This window comes from Anastrepha obliqua, chromosome 1 (genome assembly GCF_027943255.1).
Source record: "Anastrepha obliqua isolate idAnaObli1 chromosome 1, idAnaObli1_1.0, whole genome shotgun sequence".
Taxonomy (NCBI): Eukaryota; Metazoa; Arthropoda; class Insecta; order Diptera; family Tephritidae; genus Anastrepha; species Anastrepha obliqua.
The window spans coordinates 2,478,810-2,498,294 of record NC_072892.1 but is presented as its reverse complement, the minus strand read 5'-3'; the positions used below and the strand labels follow the sequence as shown (position 1 = coordinate 2,498,294).

General features: G+C 37.5%; 1 protein-coding gene across 1 annotated transcript; it reads left to right on the top strand.

Moving 5' to 3' along the window:
- The first annotated feature begins 16,487 nt into the window (after positions 1 to 16,487).
- Positions 16,488 to 17,486, top strand: LOC129251956 (tigger transposable element-derived protein 6-like). The gene is made up of 3 exons (XM_054890891.1): positions 16,488 to 16,867; positions 16,927 to 17,349; positions 17,405 to 17,486. The coding sequence occupies exons 1-3, from the start codon at positions 16,737 to 16,739 to the stop codon at positions 17,484 to 17,486; spliced, it is 636 nt and encodes a 211-aa protein (XP_054746866.1). The 5' UTR covers positions 16,488 to 16,736.
- Positions 17,487 to 19,485: the final 1,999 nt, after the last annotated feature.

The following is a 19,485-nucleotide window of genomic DNA, read 5'->3' as shown; positions in this document are numbered from 1 at the left end:
AAGTATTTCAATAAAGCTTTAATAGATTGCACCCCTCAGTTAAGCACCTTGTGATACACGACATTTTTTGTTTTATTATCAGGTGCAAGAAAAAACAACGCAGATGGTTTTTCGACCCGTGAACATGCCACATATAATTGAATATGTGAAAAACATTGATTTTCTAGATTCAGATCACAAACTTTCAAGGATTGGCCTTGTGTTAATGGTCATGGCGAATGCAAGACGGTTCGGTTCATCTTTTAAACTCAAACGGAAGATCGGTTGGGATCCTCGGAATGAGAACTTCTTCACCTGCGAATTTTCCTTTGGGTATCGTCGCGTAAATCACATTGTTCATCAATTTATTTACCACCAAACGCGTACCGTTGCAAAGTTTTGGTGGGTTTATGTTTCGAAGCATGATTACTACGAAACGCAGCTCGATTCAAATCAGCACTTGGTAATTCTCTTCTTGTGCGTCGAAAATGATCTACTTGTTGATCTCTGTTATTCGCTCGACGATTTCGCATTGCCAACCGAGCCGTTTCACGGGCTGCCGCGCTTTGCTCTTTTGATTGAGAAGCACGAAGTCGAGCCATACTAACGCGGCGCTCTTCACGGGCAATTTCGTTTCGGGCAGTCGTTTCATTCGCAATGTTTCGTATCCTTTTTGCATTACGGCTTTGTCGAAACAGATTTGATCGTCTTGGTCGCAGCAAAGAGAATAAAAATTACTGTGATTATATATTTGTGACAAAATTTATATCACCAAATTTTCTACTTAACCATAGACAAAATTACATTTAGCTGTCATTTGCGTTTTGTTATTCCACATCAGATACATTTTTGTTATACCACATTTTATAGTGACTTCACGGAAACGCGTTCGAATGGGATAAAAAGTATCCTATAACCGTCTCCTGGTTCTAAGCTAACCCTCCACCAATTTTCAGCCAAATCGGTTCAGCCGCTCTCGAGTTATAAATAGTGTAACTAACATAGCTTTCTTTTCTATATATATAAAAATTCAGCCGTTTTTCGCGTTGTGATGAACTTTACGGAGAATGGCTCAACCGATTTTAACCAAACTTTGCCAAATTGAAGAGACACATGTGGAGAAGGTTTGTGTTTTAAAATTTTAAGAATCGGATACCAGGGTCTCGAGAAATAGGCCAAAACGTGGACCCGGGTAACCCTAGGATGTGTTTGTACAATATGGGTATCAAATGAAAGCTGTTGATAAGTGCTTTAATACGGGTAATTTTCATACCTATTGATGACGAGGGTCTCGAAATATATGCCAAAACGTGGACCCGCCGTGTCTTTGCATCCAATTAAACCAAACTTACACACATTGTTAAGTAAGTATTGAAAATGGGTTTCGTAAAGTTTGGTTGTAATTCGAAACACCGGCAACGCGTACAGCGTTCTTTTGAACCAGCCATAATGTCGTTTACTTTTTTAACGCTTGGGGCGGAACTGAACTGTCAAATTGACAGGTGTGAGTTACAATGTGTCAATATTTCTTTCTGATTTGGACGCCATAAGGAGAAGACGTAAGTGCAAAGTGTAAACATTTTTTGTGAATTTTTCTGTAGTGGATTTTGGAACAGTGAATAATTTCTTACGAAATTTGAGAATTTAATGTGAAATCCGAATGTTCAAATGAAATTATGTTTTGTGGATTTATTTTTTCGGTTCATATGCGATAAGCTACGATACACCGTGGGTGAAAAAAGTGGTAAAAAAATGAAAAAACAAAAGAAATTGTTAAAGTATGCAACTTTGATGAAAAAATTAATAGTCTTATCATGCAAATTGTCAACAATTTTCAGAAGAAAAGAGATGATTTAAGAAAATCACAACAAAATAAAATAATCCTGACCATGTGGACTTGGGCTTTTAAACACATATGCATCGAAAATATAATCCACAAAATTGAAAAAAAAACATGTTTTAAAATCTCAGAATACCATAATTACAATCATGTTTATTACAGTACAAATGCCATAAATAACGTATGAGAAATGCCCTGAATAACGCGACATCAGAAGAACGTCAAGAACAAAATGAAGTAGTCAAACGATTGATGAATAATGTTATCCAAGCAACTATTTTAATTGGCAAATTCAAGAATGAAGACGTTCTAATACCAAGAATGCCAATGAATTGCCATTTGAATTCAAGTGTTTGCAACTGCCCATTCGTTTAGCATTGCAATAACTATCAATAAATCACAAGGGCAAACTTTACAAATATGCGGGATGAATTTAGAAGAACCAGTATTCACCCATGGTCAACTATACGTTGGCTGTTCACGTGTTGGGAAGCCAACAACATTATACATATATTTATTCAAAAACAAATAGAAAAACAAAAATATTGTTTATGCCAAAGCGCTTGAATAAAGAATAAAGAAATAAATAATATGAAAACCATATCTTTTCTGTTCTAAACCATATCTATTCGATTTTAGTGTGCCCAGCGAAGCGGGCCGGGTTTGGTTGTCAAAAAAGTCTTGCGGTATTTTTATTGAATTTTCAATTGTTCATAAAATTGGTTATAATAATGCGATTTAAGTCAAATATGCGCCGGTTTGTTCGATGACGAGTTCCCAACGAGATACCAACTTCATAATGTCCCTCTTATAGAAGCTCGCTTCCCTATTGTCAAAAAACTCGGAGAGCCAATTTTCACAGGACTCTCTTGTGGACAACTTCCGACTACCAAGCTCGTTCGCCATGGACAGAAATAGGTGGTAATCACTTGGTGCGAGATCCGGACTATACGGTGGATGCAAAAGAACCTCCCATCCGAGCTCCCGGATCTTCTGGCGCGTCACCAAAGATGTGTGTGGCCTGGCGTTGTCCTGATGGAAGACAATTCGGCCTCTGTTGATCAAAGATGGCCTCTTCTGCATGAGTGCTGCATTCAAGCGGTCCAGTTGTTGGCAGTACAGGTCCGAATTGAGCCTTTGGCCATAGGGGAGCAGCTCATAGTGGATGGTTCCTTGCTAATCCCACCAAACGCACAGAAGAACCTTCCTGGCCGTCAATCCAGGCTTGGCCACCGTCTGGGCAGCTTCACCGCTTTTCGACCACGACCGTTTGCGCTTCACGCTGTCGTAAGTGACCCACTTTTCATCGCCAGTCACCATCCGCTTCAAAAACGGGTCGATTTTGTTGCGATTCAGAAGCGATTCGCTGCATCCATACGGGCAAAAATGTTTTTTTGCGTCAAGTCGTGTGGCACCCATACATCGAGCTTCTTTTTGAATCCAAGCTTCTTCAAATGGTTTATAACGGTTTGATGACTCATGCTCAGCTCTTGGCCGATGCTACGGCTGCTACTATGCCGGTCTCTTTCGATCAATTCAGCGATTTTATCGCAATTTTCGACGACAGGCCTTCCGGACCTTGGCGCATCTTCGATCACCTCTGCACCAGAACGAAAACGTTGAAACCATCGTTGTGCGGTGGAAATGGAAACTGTATCGGGTCTATAAACTGCACAAATTTTATTGGCAGCATGAGATGCATTTTTGGCTTTATCGTAGTAGTACTGTAAAATATGCCGTATTTTCTCTTTATTTTGCTCCATATTTGCGACGCTATAACTCACGAACGACTAAAAGCAAACAACAATTAATCAAACACGTGTTAGCACGTGAAAAGAGCTTTCCCAAAAGCTCTAGCGTGAACCGATGCGACGAATACAACTAGAACTACACGTTTGCAAAGAAATACCGCAAGACTTGTTGGCCAACCTTATATTATATAATATATAGATTTGTTTTGACTGTATACTGTTCGATCCAATAATTATAGTCTAGTCTGGTCCTGGATATCGTCGAATAGATAGATCATAGTCTCCTGACTTGCCTGGGAGGTAGCTCAGTCTCAAGCAAGTGCCTGCAGGGGGTGTTCTGCGATCTATAATATCTCCTCATGGATAAGCCAGTGCTTCCTTCACAATACCCCTCCATACTTCTCGGTTCATTGTAACGCTCCTTCTAGCATTTATGCAACGTAGGTCTTCCTGGACATCATCAATCCATCTTCTTGGGGGTTTTCCGTGTTCTCTACTGCCCATCACAAGAGTTGAAGGTCTTTGTCGTTATGCTGTTGTCGTCCATTCTGAGTAGAGGTTCATACCATTGTAACCTCTGCGCCTTAGCAAAGCGCACAATGTTTTGGCCCGTTATCAGTTGTTCGCTTTCGTTATTACTCGTACTTTGAAATTTTTTAATCATATTATATATGCAAGGTGGCGCAAAATTAATTAAATAAAATAATTATATGAAGTTATACTAAGTTCAAAGGTTGCTCAGGAATGCCCGGCAGCTCTGAATGATATTGGCGCTATCTTCAAGGTCAATCTTATATTATGAGTTCCGAGACAGAGAGATATTGAAGAAAATTGCAATGCCGGTGAGTTAGCCTGAAAGGGTACTAATCCTCTACTGATTGAAAACAGAGCAATGTTGGAATTCTTATGGCAACTTGCAAACTGAGGATAAAAAATAAGGTTTATACCCAGGACTTTAAGGTTTCCAGACGCTGAAGATATGCAAAGTCGCATGCCTGCCTGTGTGAGAATGGGACCCCCAACACATGCTCGAAAGCAATGTCAAATAAAGTTTATTTTTCTTTTTTTATTTTCATCCAAGCTTCTTAGCCTCTTTAAAACCCCGCTTTATTAGTGTTATCCTTATAATCTCTGAATTCTGTAAGCTACAGGCGATAAGCGCTCGATAGAAATTTCAAACCCAAACATAAATGAAAGGATTAATCTTTTGTCGTGTAACCAAACCTCAATTAGTCAGGGGAATATTACTGAAAAATGCTTTCTGGTATGTCCAGCACTTTTTTACCAACTTAGCTCCTATGGTAGATACTTCAGAATATGTTAGCAGTGCAATTTGTTATTTCTTCGTAGGAAAAGTTCTTCACTGTGACTATACTGGATACATCAAAAGAAATTACCTGGCAGTTTCAAGTGCGGTATTTTGTTGTCTACGGTTCAAGCGCCTTCACCTCTTGCTTTCCACTGGCGACCAATTTGACGCTTACAATCGACGAACTGATAGATTACCTTGGCTTTGTACGTTTTTAGCAATATTTCTTTTTTTTGCTACTGATTTGAGAACTTGTGGCGGTTTAGTAAACTTGGCAAGACTTATATTTTCCCATAGTTCTGCCATTGTTGTACAATTATCTTCATCTTTTTCTTGATGCTACAGAATAAAGCAGGTTTATCTTTAAGAAGTAAATCCGAGAAATTGAAAGTTACTGTTAGACATCGCAATCTCTAATCTAAAAAATTAAATGTGAGTCTCTACTCTCGTTTGTGATACAAGACAATACTTCGGAGGTAATCCAAATTGGCATTAAACCCTTTCAAGGAAAGTTGACGGAATCCAAACGTTCCACAGATTTGACTGGCTGGTTGTTTGCTTATACACGCTGAATTTGAGAGCAGAACGACATATCGGGTGTGTTTTTTAAGAACTTGAGAACTTTTTTTAATCTGGTAGATAATTTTGTGACATTTATTTTTTGAATATAACATCCGGCATATGTCCGTCGGAGCTACGAGTTATATGGTCTATTGGCTAGTCCTGACGTAAAACTTTCCACGTAGTCGAAAGACAAAGGCCAACAAGTTGAGAACGACGACAATTTAAATAAACTACCTCCTGATATTATACTAGTACAATTAACCTTATATTCAACAACATTAATCGCTAGTCTTATTTTCATTCAAATAAATCATCCATTAGCAAGCCATGGCTCAAGAGGGTATCCAGGATCCCCTAAAAATATACATATTTATTCCCGTCACTTAATTTTTTCCTATTTAATTGCTCACCTAATAGCCACGAACTTGTATCTCCATTATTATAGCGCCGCTCCATTACCTGCCTCTCATTTGAGGCTTTCCAAACAAAGGAATCGTGCGCAACCCCTCCGTACTGTGAGCATATAGCTTTTATTCTTAATTTATGGTCACATATCTGCAATAAAAAATGTAGAGTACGATAACTCCAAGAAAAAAGGATTATGTGCTAGTGTAAGTATATATTTACAATCATCGCGTTTATACTATGCTTTCCTTTCCTGTTGAAGTATATATGTATGTTCGTTCTCAATAGGTCTCAACAGCATTAAATGAGTACCATCTACGGCACCATCAACTGCAATGAATGAAAATAGTAAAAAATTTAAATTTCGTTAATATTGCACTACTTACTTCCAGGACAGTTATATTTTTCATGGAACCACAATTTGCACGACTGGAAGTTTTTTTCTAAAGATATCCATTGGTTGCATAGAGTTTCTTCCATCGACGATAATGTGCTGCGAAATATCTTCGACGGAGTACTGTGCCCCATTGCTGCTGTGTGTGCGCCGCCAGTTTGCCACTGGTAACCGCCACCTGCTAATATCTCCAGCGTTGCAGCTAGCCTCAAAATTAGAGGTATATATGTACTCCTAAGTCCTTCTCTAAGGTGTATTTCACAAAGAACGTACATAAAAACCTCCTTGGTCAGTCGGTATTTTGTTTGGAAGCTGTGAAATAGAAATACTTTGATATTTACTTAATGAAATTTGTATTAATCTTACTATAAATCGGGCAATTCCATTGGATTCTTCTATTTATTGAAGAGTTTTCTTCATTAAAATCTTCCAAAATTAAAAAATAACGCCAATTGTACATATTTACTTTTAATTTGTATTGCTTTCATGCATTTTTTGACAGCTATAAACCACTTTTCAAACACTTCCGAAAATATGAAAACGATAGTACAAATATCGAAATACGGGAACCAAAATGGGATCGTCGCGCATTCGATATCGAATGAAAGTATCGAGCAAACGAGTGTCGGCTATCGAATTACAGAAAGTCACCCCTGTATTCCAGAACAGATTTATTTTTTCAAAGTTAATATCCACAATTCTGGCGTTAAAGGTTCACGATGGCTCTTCAAACCTTAAACAAAAATAATAATAATTGTTGCATACATTTATGTTAAGGGATTAGGGGTAGTCAGAAAAACTGATGATTTTCAATATTTTTGTTTTGCTAGTCAATTTTACAAAAATAAAAACATATCATTAATACATCATGTTTCGACTTGAAAGCAAAATTTCAAAAAAACAAAAAATTATAATTGTAAAAGTTATCGCTGTTTGTGTGAAGCCCGTTTCTCCCGAAGTCGCTTGCGGTGATCATCACATGTGCTTAGAGATTTACCTAAAATCAATCGGGCAAGAGAAATTAGTTTTATTAATAGATAATCTTGTGCCTGATCGAAGCTTTTTTTTCAAAATTAACAACATGACGGCCTCAGGAAATATTTTCCAGATTTTCGAGAAAAAACTCGACAATGAATTATTAAAAAAAAACCGAAATTTCGAAAAAAAAAATCCTTTGAAGCAGTATAAATTTTATTGAAATCTACCAAGCGGTTTTTAAGTTCGAGTGATCACCAGTTTTAAAATCATAGTTTTGAGAAAACGCATTTAAAGTTTTGCTATCGAGCTCCGGAGCGCCTGAGCGCCCTTTGTTAATTGTTGAATAACTCGAAAAGTATTTGTCAGATTCACTTCAAATTTTCACACAATATTTTAAGATATTATACTTTAATAATATCCAAAAACAAAATACAATTTTTTGAAAATTCTGACTACCCCTAACCCCTTAAGTGTTTGGCCGAGCTCCTCCTCCTATTTGTGGTGTTCGTCTTAATGTTGTTCCACAAATGCAGGGAAATACAGTTTTAAGCCGATTTTTTTGATTCCTCGATTCATGAAATTTAGAGGGTCGCTTCTTCGTCCGTGCTTTAGAGAGAATGGAAAAATATAGTCAAAGTAATTTTAAATATTGTATAAAGATCCCGAATCCAATCCGTGTGCCAATCCGTTCTGCGGCAGTCACTTCAATCTGACCCTCCAGAACGTAAACTATTAAATTTCTTAATTGCGTTTATTGTTAAAATCTTTTGTTATATATTTCCGAAATGCCTATTCCTATATCCAAAAACCAGTCAGAGCGCATATATTCTTCTAAATAATCATCATTCAGGCCACAATGGGCGCAAGTAACGCATACACACATACATATTTACATACATACATCCACACAAACATATGCACATCCATCTAGTAACTTTTAGACAAAGCTCGACCAAATGTCTTATTTCGTATTTACTTGGATGCCTGACACGGGTAAAAATCACACATACGTGCATACACATACTTATATAAATATACTTATTTTTTCGCTAATCATCGTGGAGTCTATTCTAAATTCTCAAATTTATTTGACTGACCTTGACCCTCATGATTTAAATAAGACTTATTTTTGAGTGTACATATTGGCATGCACAAATATTTAAGTATATAAAAGTGTGTAAATACACACAGCCAAAGGAAAATACACAATGTTCTTGCGCCCAAATGTACATATAATTACTCATACATACATATGTATGTACATACATGCATGCAGTAATATGACTAATTTCTTAGCTTGTTGATGGCCTGCTATGTGTGCGTGTATGTATGTATAATGTTGTGTAATTAAAATTTTGGTGAAAAATTTACACAAAAGAATGAAATAATACCTGGCCAAATGACGGCGAATAACTTCTCATCTACGGGTCTATGTACAGTGAGAGACATTAAAAATGCAATAGGCGGGTAGGTGAAATGGTTGAAGTGCCAGTCTGGCACTCCCCAAGTAGCGCTAAAGCGCCGTTTTGATAGCATTATGAGACCTCCAACAGGCAGATACCTACAGTCAGTCAGAGCTTTTGATGAAATGGAGAAGATTGGTGGGATTTAGATTGTGACTTAATCGTCTAGCTGCCAACCCGGACATGGCGACTTCAGAGCCTTGGTCGCGGTTTGACTTGAGCAAATGTTAACATCTCCCGTGCTCCCATTTGCCCTAGGCATTTGGTATGCCTGCAGGATCACAAAGACTTCTGCCTGAAAAACACTAGCATTATTTGGTAGTTTTAAGGAATTATATAAGCTGGCTGATTTAGAGAAAACCCCTGCTCCGACTCCTGATTCCACCTTGGAGCTATCAGCGAAGACAGAGGTGTCTACTTCGGTGCCAATTGTCCTAGATTGCTTTAGCACGACCCTCAAACTTCAGTTTGCTGATAGAGAGATATGTACGACGTTCAGAGAAATGCGGTGTTAACTGTCTGAAAAAACCAACATGTCCCTTAAGAGATTGTCTCCAGAGGCTAGCATCCTTTAAACTGATTACGCTTTGAGCAGCGATGGAACTAACGTAAAAATGCACTACTCTTGAAGGAAATTCTAAGTAAAAAGTTGCAACGAAAGATAGTACTACTACAAGTTCACTTACAAACTGGCGTTGAATGTGGCATTCCTGGGTACTATAGTCCGCTCAGTCGCAGTTGCTAAAACTGCTATCTTCGAGTAACTTTTTTCACTTATCGATGTCTAAGCTACACCACTTACATATTGACGATATTTTCGCCTGGACTTCAAAACACTAGCTGGTGATAAAGAATGACGTTAACGCTCTCATTATCCCCCGTTCCACTTCTTCTTCTACAGCTTCTACGAACTTCAGAATACTCTGCCTCATATTTAGTTGCGTATTTGCCAAGGTATACTCGCAGATACAGAATTATCTCTACTGTCGTACCACAAATGGGATTAAAATATTCACCATCAAACTCCTGTTATATGGTATTAAGGCTTCATTCCATCTTTCCTTATTATTTGGTTCACCCCGTGCTCCATGTCCACTGTGAAATATCATATCAAATGATAGAAGAATTTTCCTATATGCTGCGATGTTTGAATTTGATATTTCCGCAAAACTAATACGACTATGCAAAATAACGTTGTCCAATATCAGCAGCGCTACCAGAATTTGGACGGCCCTATCCGAGCCGTTTGATACCAAACGAGGTTGCTGGAAAAAATTCGAGGGAACCGCAGAACTTAATTGCTCATGCACATTTTTTTATAAGAGCGTACAATTGTTGGCATGTGCAGATGATATTGACATAATCGCCTTAACAACCGCGCTGTTAGTTCTGCCTTTTCCACACTGGGTAAAGAAGCAAAGCGAACGAAATCTGGTGATGAACGAAGATAAAACGAAGTACTTTCTGCATTAAACAAACAGTCGGCGCACTCGCGTATCGGCACCCGCGTCGCTGCTGACAGTTATGATTTCGAGGTTACAAGAGACTTATTTTTATCAGAACCAGGATTAACACCGATAATAATGTTAGTCTTGAAATCCATCGAAGAATCTCTTTTGCCAACAGGTGCTAAGTATACAATTGAGAAGTAAAGTCCTCTCTCGACGTATAAAACTAACACTCTATATGGCTCTCATCATGCCCGTCCTAACTTAAGGCGCAGAAGCGTGGACTATGACAATATCCAATGAGGCATCCCTGGGAGTGTTTTAGACAAAGATTCTGCGGAGGATTTTTAGACCTTTGCACATTGGTGACGGCGAGTATCGCAGGCGATGGAACGATGCTGTATGAGCTTTACGACGACATATACATAGCACAGCGAATAAAGATCCAGCGGCTACGCGGGCTGGGACATGTGGCCCGAATGGATACAAACGCTCCGGCGTTTTCGATGCGGTACCAGCTGGTGGTAGAAAGATCAGATGGAGAATTACTTGACTTCACTAGGTGTTTCTAACTGGCGTCGGTTAGCACGAGAAAGAAACGTCTGGCGCGGTTTGTTAAACTCTGCCAAAATCGCTTAAGCGGTTATGGCGCCAATCAAGAAGAGAGAAGTACATATGTCGACCCAAAAGTACACTAGCTTAGCTAGTAAGTTTGTGAATGTTAATGTACATCTTGCCCGCTATGGAATTTATGGCAGCTTGCAGATAGTATTCATAAACAAAAACACCATAATTCGACAAATTTTAAAAACATGCTGGGGGCGGAGTGCGAGAAAATCTCCATGAAAAGAGTAGAGGCATTTATTGAGATTAAAATATTTTATTTGGAAGTTCACTGACATTTTGCATTTACTAGAATTTTGAAGAGTAAATTTCTTGTTTATTTAATTTTCAATTTTTCCCGTTACTTTAATAAATAGAACAGATAAAAACCTGCATATACAAGGAAAACATTCATAATCTCCTTAACCAGCTGCAATTTATTGCTCGCTAGTGTATGTACCACAAACATATAAGCGAAAAACAGCATTTGGCAAATACAATACATGGAATTAAAATCTTCACATTAAACGTTGTGACTTGGCTAATAAGAACAGCAAAGTAAAGCCAACAACAACAATAATATGTACACATAGCCATAATAATAATTATATTAATAAAGCGCAGCCCTCGTGCAAAAATAGAATTAAAAAAACGCCAAATTTGAAGTGTGGAACCGGTTCGACTACTGTACAGAACGTGCGATTTACTGCTGGAGTGGTGATTGTGATGATTACTTGGACGGCTGTGGCGTTGCCTGTCGTCGGTGAGACCGGCTGGAATCGAGCTATACGCGCTGCACAGTATTCCGCAGCAGTTGAATGAGCTTGTTTGATTTTTGGAAATTGGCTATGGAATGGTAAATAGCAGAATGATTTCATGTCTCCCGAAAATTGCCTAACAATTTTGCTACACAGTTGCTTTCCTGAAGTTAACCCGCTACAGCTTCCCTAACCTCCAAGATGGCTTCAATCGATGTGAGACATTATTTTTGGGTTTAAGAAAAAGTCGTGCAAGCCCATAACGAGGCTATAGGGCAGAAGTTTCTTATCGACAAAAGCGCCAGCACGTTGTTGCAGTGCGAGTTCAGTGGTTTTCGGCCATATGTAACTGCCTGTCCGGAGGGCAGGAATATATAGGAATGACATTCGCCTCAGTATAAGAAGTGATGCGGATCGTCATCTAGCGATTCAGGCTCTTCTCTATTCATTTCGCTCACTCATATCTCTGCATTTTCGATATGCATTCGCCTTCGTACATCGTCAGCAATTTTTGGAGATTTCAGCTTGTATTGCGATCACTCATTTACAAACCGAACGTGCTAACGGCATTAAACTTCGTCTGAAAGTAAAAGAAAGTCTACTATTCTTAAGTATATGATGCAGTTATAACTAAATAAATCTACGGAACTCAATTGCCACCTCGTATTCCAAGTGTTAGGTGTTTGTCCGAGCTCCTGCTGCCATTTGTGGCCTGCGTCTTGATGTACTTACAAGTTGTCCAAGATAAATCTTTAACTGAAATGAATGAATTTAAGTGTGGTTTTAGTCGGAATTTCCTAATGGACTCCCTTTCTTCAGTACAGATATCAGGAAGTAAATAATGTTAGGTAATTTCAGACTGCTAAGACCTGCACGACTTGACTCGTTTGTATGATACTTACAGCTCAAGAATATTTTCCGAATACAAATTATACCCAGAAATTTAATATAAAATATTGATAATAGCATAAAATAAAATTTAACATTTAAATATCTCAATACAGAATACAAAGGCCCCAAGTGAGCCCTCGATACCGAGAAAATTCGTACAAAATACTGACAGAATGATCGAAAAGCTATGCATAGTAAGATTGCTGAAAACAGGGTAGTGGATTCAAAAGACTACAAAGCTAAAGAGAAACTCCTTATCGAACTATCCCTTATTTAGGGAATTTGATTTCATTAATTTTCTCCTAAATTTCATTTATTTCATAGCGGTTAAATTTTTTGTCATAATAATAAAGCCTGCATATCGGCGGCCGCCGTATCCGAATGGGTTGGTGCACGACTACCATTCGGAATTCACAGAGAGAACGTCGGTTCGAATCTCGGTGAAAACACCAAAATTAAGAAAAACATTTGTCTAATAGCGGTCGCCCCTCGGCAGGCAATGGCAAACCTCTGAGTGTAAAGCTTCTCATAAAAATATCTGCCGTTCAGAGTCAGCTTGAAACTATATGGAGGGATCCCATTTGTGGAACAACATCAAGGCGCACACCACAAATACGAGGAGGAGCTCGGCCAAACACCCAAAAAGGGCGTACGCGCCAATTATATATAAATATATATATATTATATATATCGGCCTCATAGGGAGGCTCTTAATGCACTGGCACATGTTATTCCAGTACATCTCCATATCAACTGCGACAAACTTAATTCAACTCGGGGAGGACTGATTACATCGTCCTTAAGGTTATTTCCAATAAGAATTTTGGCACTCTCTTTCTATCTCGTGAGGAATGGAGTAAGGGACTTTTACTAAACAACTTCGGCTCTATAGTCTACACACATGGAGACATGTGTGAGCCCGTTTGTTTTCTCACAGACTTAGAATTGAGCAATCTGTGTCTGTTCCTAATTTTAGCAGTGTCTTCCAGGAGGAAGTACTGGTAAGAGGGGAAGCTTGTAGGTACTAATCGCAGACTCCTCTTTTAAGAGCAGTATCACAAATCTTTCGGATAGAAAAGCTGCAATCCAGGCACTACAATACAGGCTACAAAAGTCTCTAAGCTGTTGGAACAAAGTACGAATAGCCTTACCACCTTGAGTGTAAACCATAAAGTTACCTTAATCTGGGTCCTGATATATCGGAACATTGAAGGAAACAAAAAAGCGGACGAACTGCCAAGAGGGAGATCTGCCATGAATAACATTCTTGCGGAACCAGTATTCACACCACTGGGTGCAAGTAAGAACGCAATCTCCTCAAAATATCTACGAATTCTATCTACGGGATTGTAGATTGAGGCATCAGACAACATGTAAAGTAAGCAGAATGTTTTGGTCCACTAACAATACAGCCACAAACAAACGTCAACATTGACATAGTGTCCATTTACACACGGAAACATTTGGAAGGGAAACATTTTGTTCGGTGGTGAAGGACGGCCGCGGAAGAGAGAAGGGAATTTGCCTCCTGTACTGGCGACACGCTTTGCTCTTCTGATTCGTATTTCCAATCTTAAAGCAATTTTTGACAGTTGCTTCATTTGTTTTCTTCTTTTGCGGGAGAAGGTTCTGAGTTATGTGTTGGTTTTCAATCAAACGGAAGATAACAACGATGGCAAACATCCGAACGCTGGATGGGAAATGCACGATTATTTTTGCTAGTAAAGTAGGTATAATTTAAAATATATTATGGGGCATGTTTATGTTGAATTCTAATTTTCCCCGCATATCTAGATACTCAAGTTAATTGTAAGTTAATTATTTATATATGAAGTATTTTTAATTTAATTTTTTTTATTCAAGTACAACAATTTATAAATATATTTCAATAAAAAAGCAACAAATTATTTATTATTTAACCAGTTTGCATTTTTCATTCATATATTTAAGAAATTGTTGACGAACCTTTTCCGCTTTACATGTTAGCGGATTGTAGAATATATTCGAACCAGAAGATGCTAAAGTAGTAAACGTCTAAATGTTGCCGAAAACAATTTTGCCCGTGTGGCCGCGAATGAGACATGAAAAGAGAATTTCCAGTGTCTCCCTTCCAGATGTCTCCGTGTGTAAATCCGGTGATGTACAAAACGAAGGGATGCCTGCATACTCACGTCAGTGATACCGGCTTCTCGTTCACAGGAGATCAGACAGCCAAAATGGGCATCCCTTACAATTCATACTGTCATAGTTGTATTCAACTGGTGGAAAAATAAACTATCCTCCACTTCATGAATTCCGTGCCCTATGGAAGGCGAAGGTATTAATCTTTGGCAAACCGTTTTTTTAAAACTTCAAAGAGCTGTTCGTTATAGAGGTAAACAGCCTTATAAGGTTTCTCAATGGCACATACTGGATATAGTCGTGAAGCAATAACCGCATAACTTGTTGGCAGCGAGGATGAGGCAACAGAATGGTGCGGAAGCACTAAATGGATTCTTGGTGAATCACCGTTTCGACCAACCAAGCAGATCAAAGTTCTTCAACTTCACTATTTTTCACAAAGACTTCAAAAAGGTAGTAGCAAAAGAAGTTTGTTTCTTAAGCAGTTGATGCTATTTTACACAGAAACAATTCTTAACGATTTTTTAAGCTTTTTTTATACGTAGCTCCTGGTTTTCTTGAGAGGTGTAGACTAAGCTTACAAATGACAAACTTTTAAGTCTGCTCCCAAAATGCCGAAAGGATTTTTTGAGAAACTTTTTCATGGCAGAATTGCAATTTGGGTTACGCTTTTGATTTTTTGAGGAACTTTTAAACAACAAACAAAGTGGTTTGAAACATTTTCCGCAAACTAGTCAATAGGACCGTGGGCACAGGGCCTTAACATTTCATGTGAAGCAGTTTTAGCGAATACGAGCTGCAAATTTGCGGTGCAATAATTATTCCTGAGTACTTACTAATTTCGTTTCATATTTTTATACTTTTATTGAAATCGAAATTTTCTCCACTGTGCACTCCAATCGCTTGTGGAGGCGCTAATAAAGTTTTAGCAAAAATATATTAACAAAAAGAAAAACACAAAAAAAAGATAGAAAGGGAGAGCGAAATAATAGAATAAAACAAGAAGTTGGAACTAAAAAAATAATGAAGCAAAATTGAATTTTAATTTTGCAACTAGAATTTTGGCAATTAATCATTTTTCTATAAAAGCATGCTTGTGCAAGTGTTAGTGGGCATGCGTACATACAAATATAGAAATATGTAGGTTTGAGAACAAATTGAAAAAAAAATAACCTAAAATTATGAAAGATAAACGCATTTATATATAGGTAAATACAAAAATAAAAACAAAAAACGTATAAAAAATAAAAATCTCGCTGGCGTTGGGAACTCCTTTAGCAGCCACAAGAAAAAAATTTAAATCTATTAATACAATGCAAATTTGAAAAAAATCGCCACACGTTCACAATTGCTGTTGGGTGGGAAAGTGAAGGAGGAGTTGATTCTGTAAGCTTTGCTTGCGCTGATTGACGCCTCGTGTTCATCACCAGCAGCAGCAGCAGCAGTGCCAACAGCAAATTATCCCCAAGTATTTCACTGAATTAAATAAACTTCGCGCTGTAACGCAAGAAATTTTTTTTTTTTTGATCACATAAGTGCAGGGGGCGTGCATACATAGGTGTGTATGTGTACGTTAATGTATTATTTAATAGATTTTTTTTAACATTTGATTTGTGAGCCAACCCATTTACCTCTCACTTGTGCTGTAGTGGCAATTGATTTGTGATCATTCGCTTGTGGTTATATGTAACGTATGCATGTTTATGTATGTATGCATGAATATATGTATGATTTTTTTTTTATATTATTATTTTGTTAAATTTCCTGTTATACATCACATTCACTTGATTTGTTCATCCATCCTTAATTACCTTTAAAATGTTTTTCTTATAAAATTTGCTAATTTTTGTATGAAATTATAATTTGTTATGAACTTTCTTACATTTATATATGAGTATGTACAGTGAAATTCCAGATTACGGACAGTCCTTATAACCGGACAGCTCCAATAACTGGACAAATTTTGGGCACACAGGTTTTTCATTAATTTTTTCATACAGATATCATCCTAATAAACGGACACTCTAATAACCGGACGCGGACAAAGTATTTCAAACCATTTTCATAAAAAAATTTCTCATAAACGGACAAAATTCAAAAATATCACAAGCAAGCTTTGTTGTTCATTATAAAAATGAAATAGGTGATTCCCCTTTTAACATGTATGCACACATTCAAGCCCTGTGTTTTAAATTAAGAGTAGTTTTCCATTCAGTTTGTTAAGTCAGTTGCATGCAAATGGTTGCGTTCAAAGTTCGTAATAATATGGCGCCGAAAAAGAAGGTACTTTCTATTAAAGAAAAAATGGAAATTATTAATGTTTTCGAAAAAGATAAATTATCAGTACGTGGAATTGCAAAAAGGTAAAGTACAGTGAGCCCAAAAATTTAATGGTAGGTACACGTTTCTTTTGCTTTGAAAGGTTCAATATTGGCAAAATACAAGCTGCTGAAATCAATAAAAATAAAGAAAAAATTCGTTCTAAATGGGAGTCTGGAGTTAATGTTCATCAAAAGCAAAGCTTTCTTAAAGAAGACGGCTCTGAAATAGACAAGATGTGTTTTAATTGGATCGCTAAGGCTAGAAGTCAAAACATTCCGATTTTTGTTCCCATTTCGAAAGCAAAGGCAATGGAAATTGCAGGCAAACTGGGTGTACCTAATTTTAATGCTTCAGATGGATCGTTAAACAAATGGCGAATAAGGAATAATGTTGCACTCAAATGCGTATCTGGTGAAGCTGCAGATGTAAACCAGGATGGTGTCGAACAGTTTAGGCCAAAACTGCCATCTCTGTTGACCGGTTACAAGCCTCAAGACATTTACAACGCAGACGAAAGTGGGTTTTTTTTTCGTGCCTTACCTGACAAAACCCTCGCTCTTAAATCCGAAAAATGCGTGGGCGGTACACTATCAAAGGAAAGACTCACAATTTTGTTCTGTGCTAACATGGCTGGAGATAAGGAGCTGCTTTTGGTTATAGGTAAAGCAGCCCGTCCTCGATCTTTTAAACATGTTCCAATCGCAAAACTGCAAGTGGATTGGAAGTCTAATAAAAAAGCATGGATGACTCGAGAAGTAATGAGTAAATGGCTGCCGCAGTTCAATCGAAGAATGAAACCCCAGAATCGAAAAATTATCTTGTTTTTAGATAACGCGGCTTCTCACCCAAAGGAATTAAACTTAACCAACATAAAATTATTTTCTTGCCGCCAAATAAAACGGCAGTTAGCCAACTCCTTGATCAAGGTATAATCCAAAATTTTAAAACTTTGTCTAGAAGCTTAGTTTTAAAACACTTGCTATCTAAAATTGACAATACAAGTTCAGCCTCAGAGCTTTCAAAATTGATTAATGTACTCGAAGCTGTGTATTTCATCAAAGCATCTTGGGATAAAGTGGAAGCCACAACCGTCCGAAATTGCTTCCGTAAAGCAGGATTTTTCGAAACTTGTGAGGATCTTCCAGATTTTGATTCTGAAGATGATATTCCACTGGCAATCTATACTAGGCTTCAGGAAGGACTAGACTTGGCAAATCATTTGGAAGGTTTTCTCCAAATGGATCAAAATGTTTTCACTGAGGACAACAATATAGAAATTCAATTTGACCAACAAGATGATACTATGGACATACATAAGTGATTCAGAAGATGAATTTTCAGAAGAAATAAGTGAGCCTGTAACATCATATGATGAGGCTTTAAAACTTGTTGCGGGCTTGAAACAATTTGCAAAAAATGACTATGTAGCTTTTCAGCACATTAAAAATATCGAGAGTCACTTTCAAAATGAACATTTTAAATTAAAGCAATCAAGCATTACCGAATTTTTTCAATCAAACTAGTATTGAAATGTAAAGACTTGTACAATGTACTTAATCGATATATGTACATAGCTATATGTATTTATATGTAATACTAAAGTGTGCAAATATTCTTTACTTCCAAACATTTCTTAAATAAACTGCATATGTACAATACGATTTATATGTGTGGTATATAATTTGTGACTTCATCCCTTATAAGCGGACATCTCCCATAGCCGGACAAAAACACTGCGACGGTGAGTGTCCGGTTATAAGGAATTTCACTGTATATATTTTCATATGCATGTGCTAATATTCATTCACTTGATTTGTCATGCAAATAAATCCACCAATTCCGGACTGGTCCGGTTCAAGGGAATTTGGCACCATGAACAGCTTCTTTTCAATATATGTGCACACATACACACACACACAGAGATTAAGTAAGATTAGGTTGTGTAAGGTGACACACAGGATGTATGGAAGGGCCCTTAGGCCGTTTAGCCAATTGTGCTACCAAATAAGTGAAAGCCCTTGGTGTTTTTACCTTCTCTCAAAATTTATGAAATACAAACATTTTTGAATACTCGCAAAATCTATGTAGTGCAAGGTGGCGCTAAATTAATCACCCAATTTCCTTTCTTAGTAACTTTTTTACTAAATAAAAAAATGATTTTAAGTGATGGAAATATTTATTTTACCCTTCACGCGCTCCATTCTTTGTTTGCAGTTGTGCAAGTTGTTGTTGCAAAAATTATAAATCTTCCTATAGGGTGACCAATTTTGCACCACCCCTTGTATGTAGCTTTGGTAAGCATCCTAAGAAGTATAGAGGGAAGTGTCAGTGCCGCACGCAGCCAAAGCCCCTTTTTCGGAAGCTTTATAGTGAGTATATTGGAAAAAATGAAAATGTGGGTCTACCATAAAACCCGCCAAAATTAATTTTTCGTACTCATTTTGGCATTGGCGTCTTATTTTCATAAGCGATATGATGTTGTAAAGTGCAAGAGCGTTTTCTTTCCTATTCTCTATCCACTATCTTCGAAGTAACTCGCATACTAACAGTTGTGGCTCACTAAATGGAATATTTTTCGCTCAAAAAATTACAAAATCCATGAAGAAGTGTTCACTCAAGTTTATAAGCAGGCAAACTACTTATATTTTTTGTGAAATTC

Bases quoted from the DNA above. Each gene is read 5' to 3' on its own strand.
- LOC129251956 (XM_054890891.1), top strand. From the start codon at position 16,737: ATGCAAATGGTTGCGTTCAAAGTTCGTAATAATATGGCGCCGAAAAAG. The intron at 16,868-16,926 runs GTAAAGTACAGT...TTGCTTTGAAAG, and splicing joins GTACGTGGAATTGCAAAAAG to GTTCAATATTGGCAAAATAC. The intron at 17,350-17,404 runs TTTTTTTCGTGC...GAAAAATGCGTG, and splicing joins AACGCAGACGAAAGTGGGTT to GGCGGTACACTATCAAAGGA.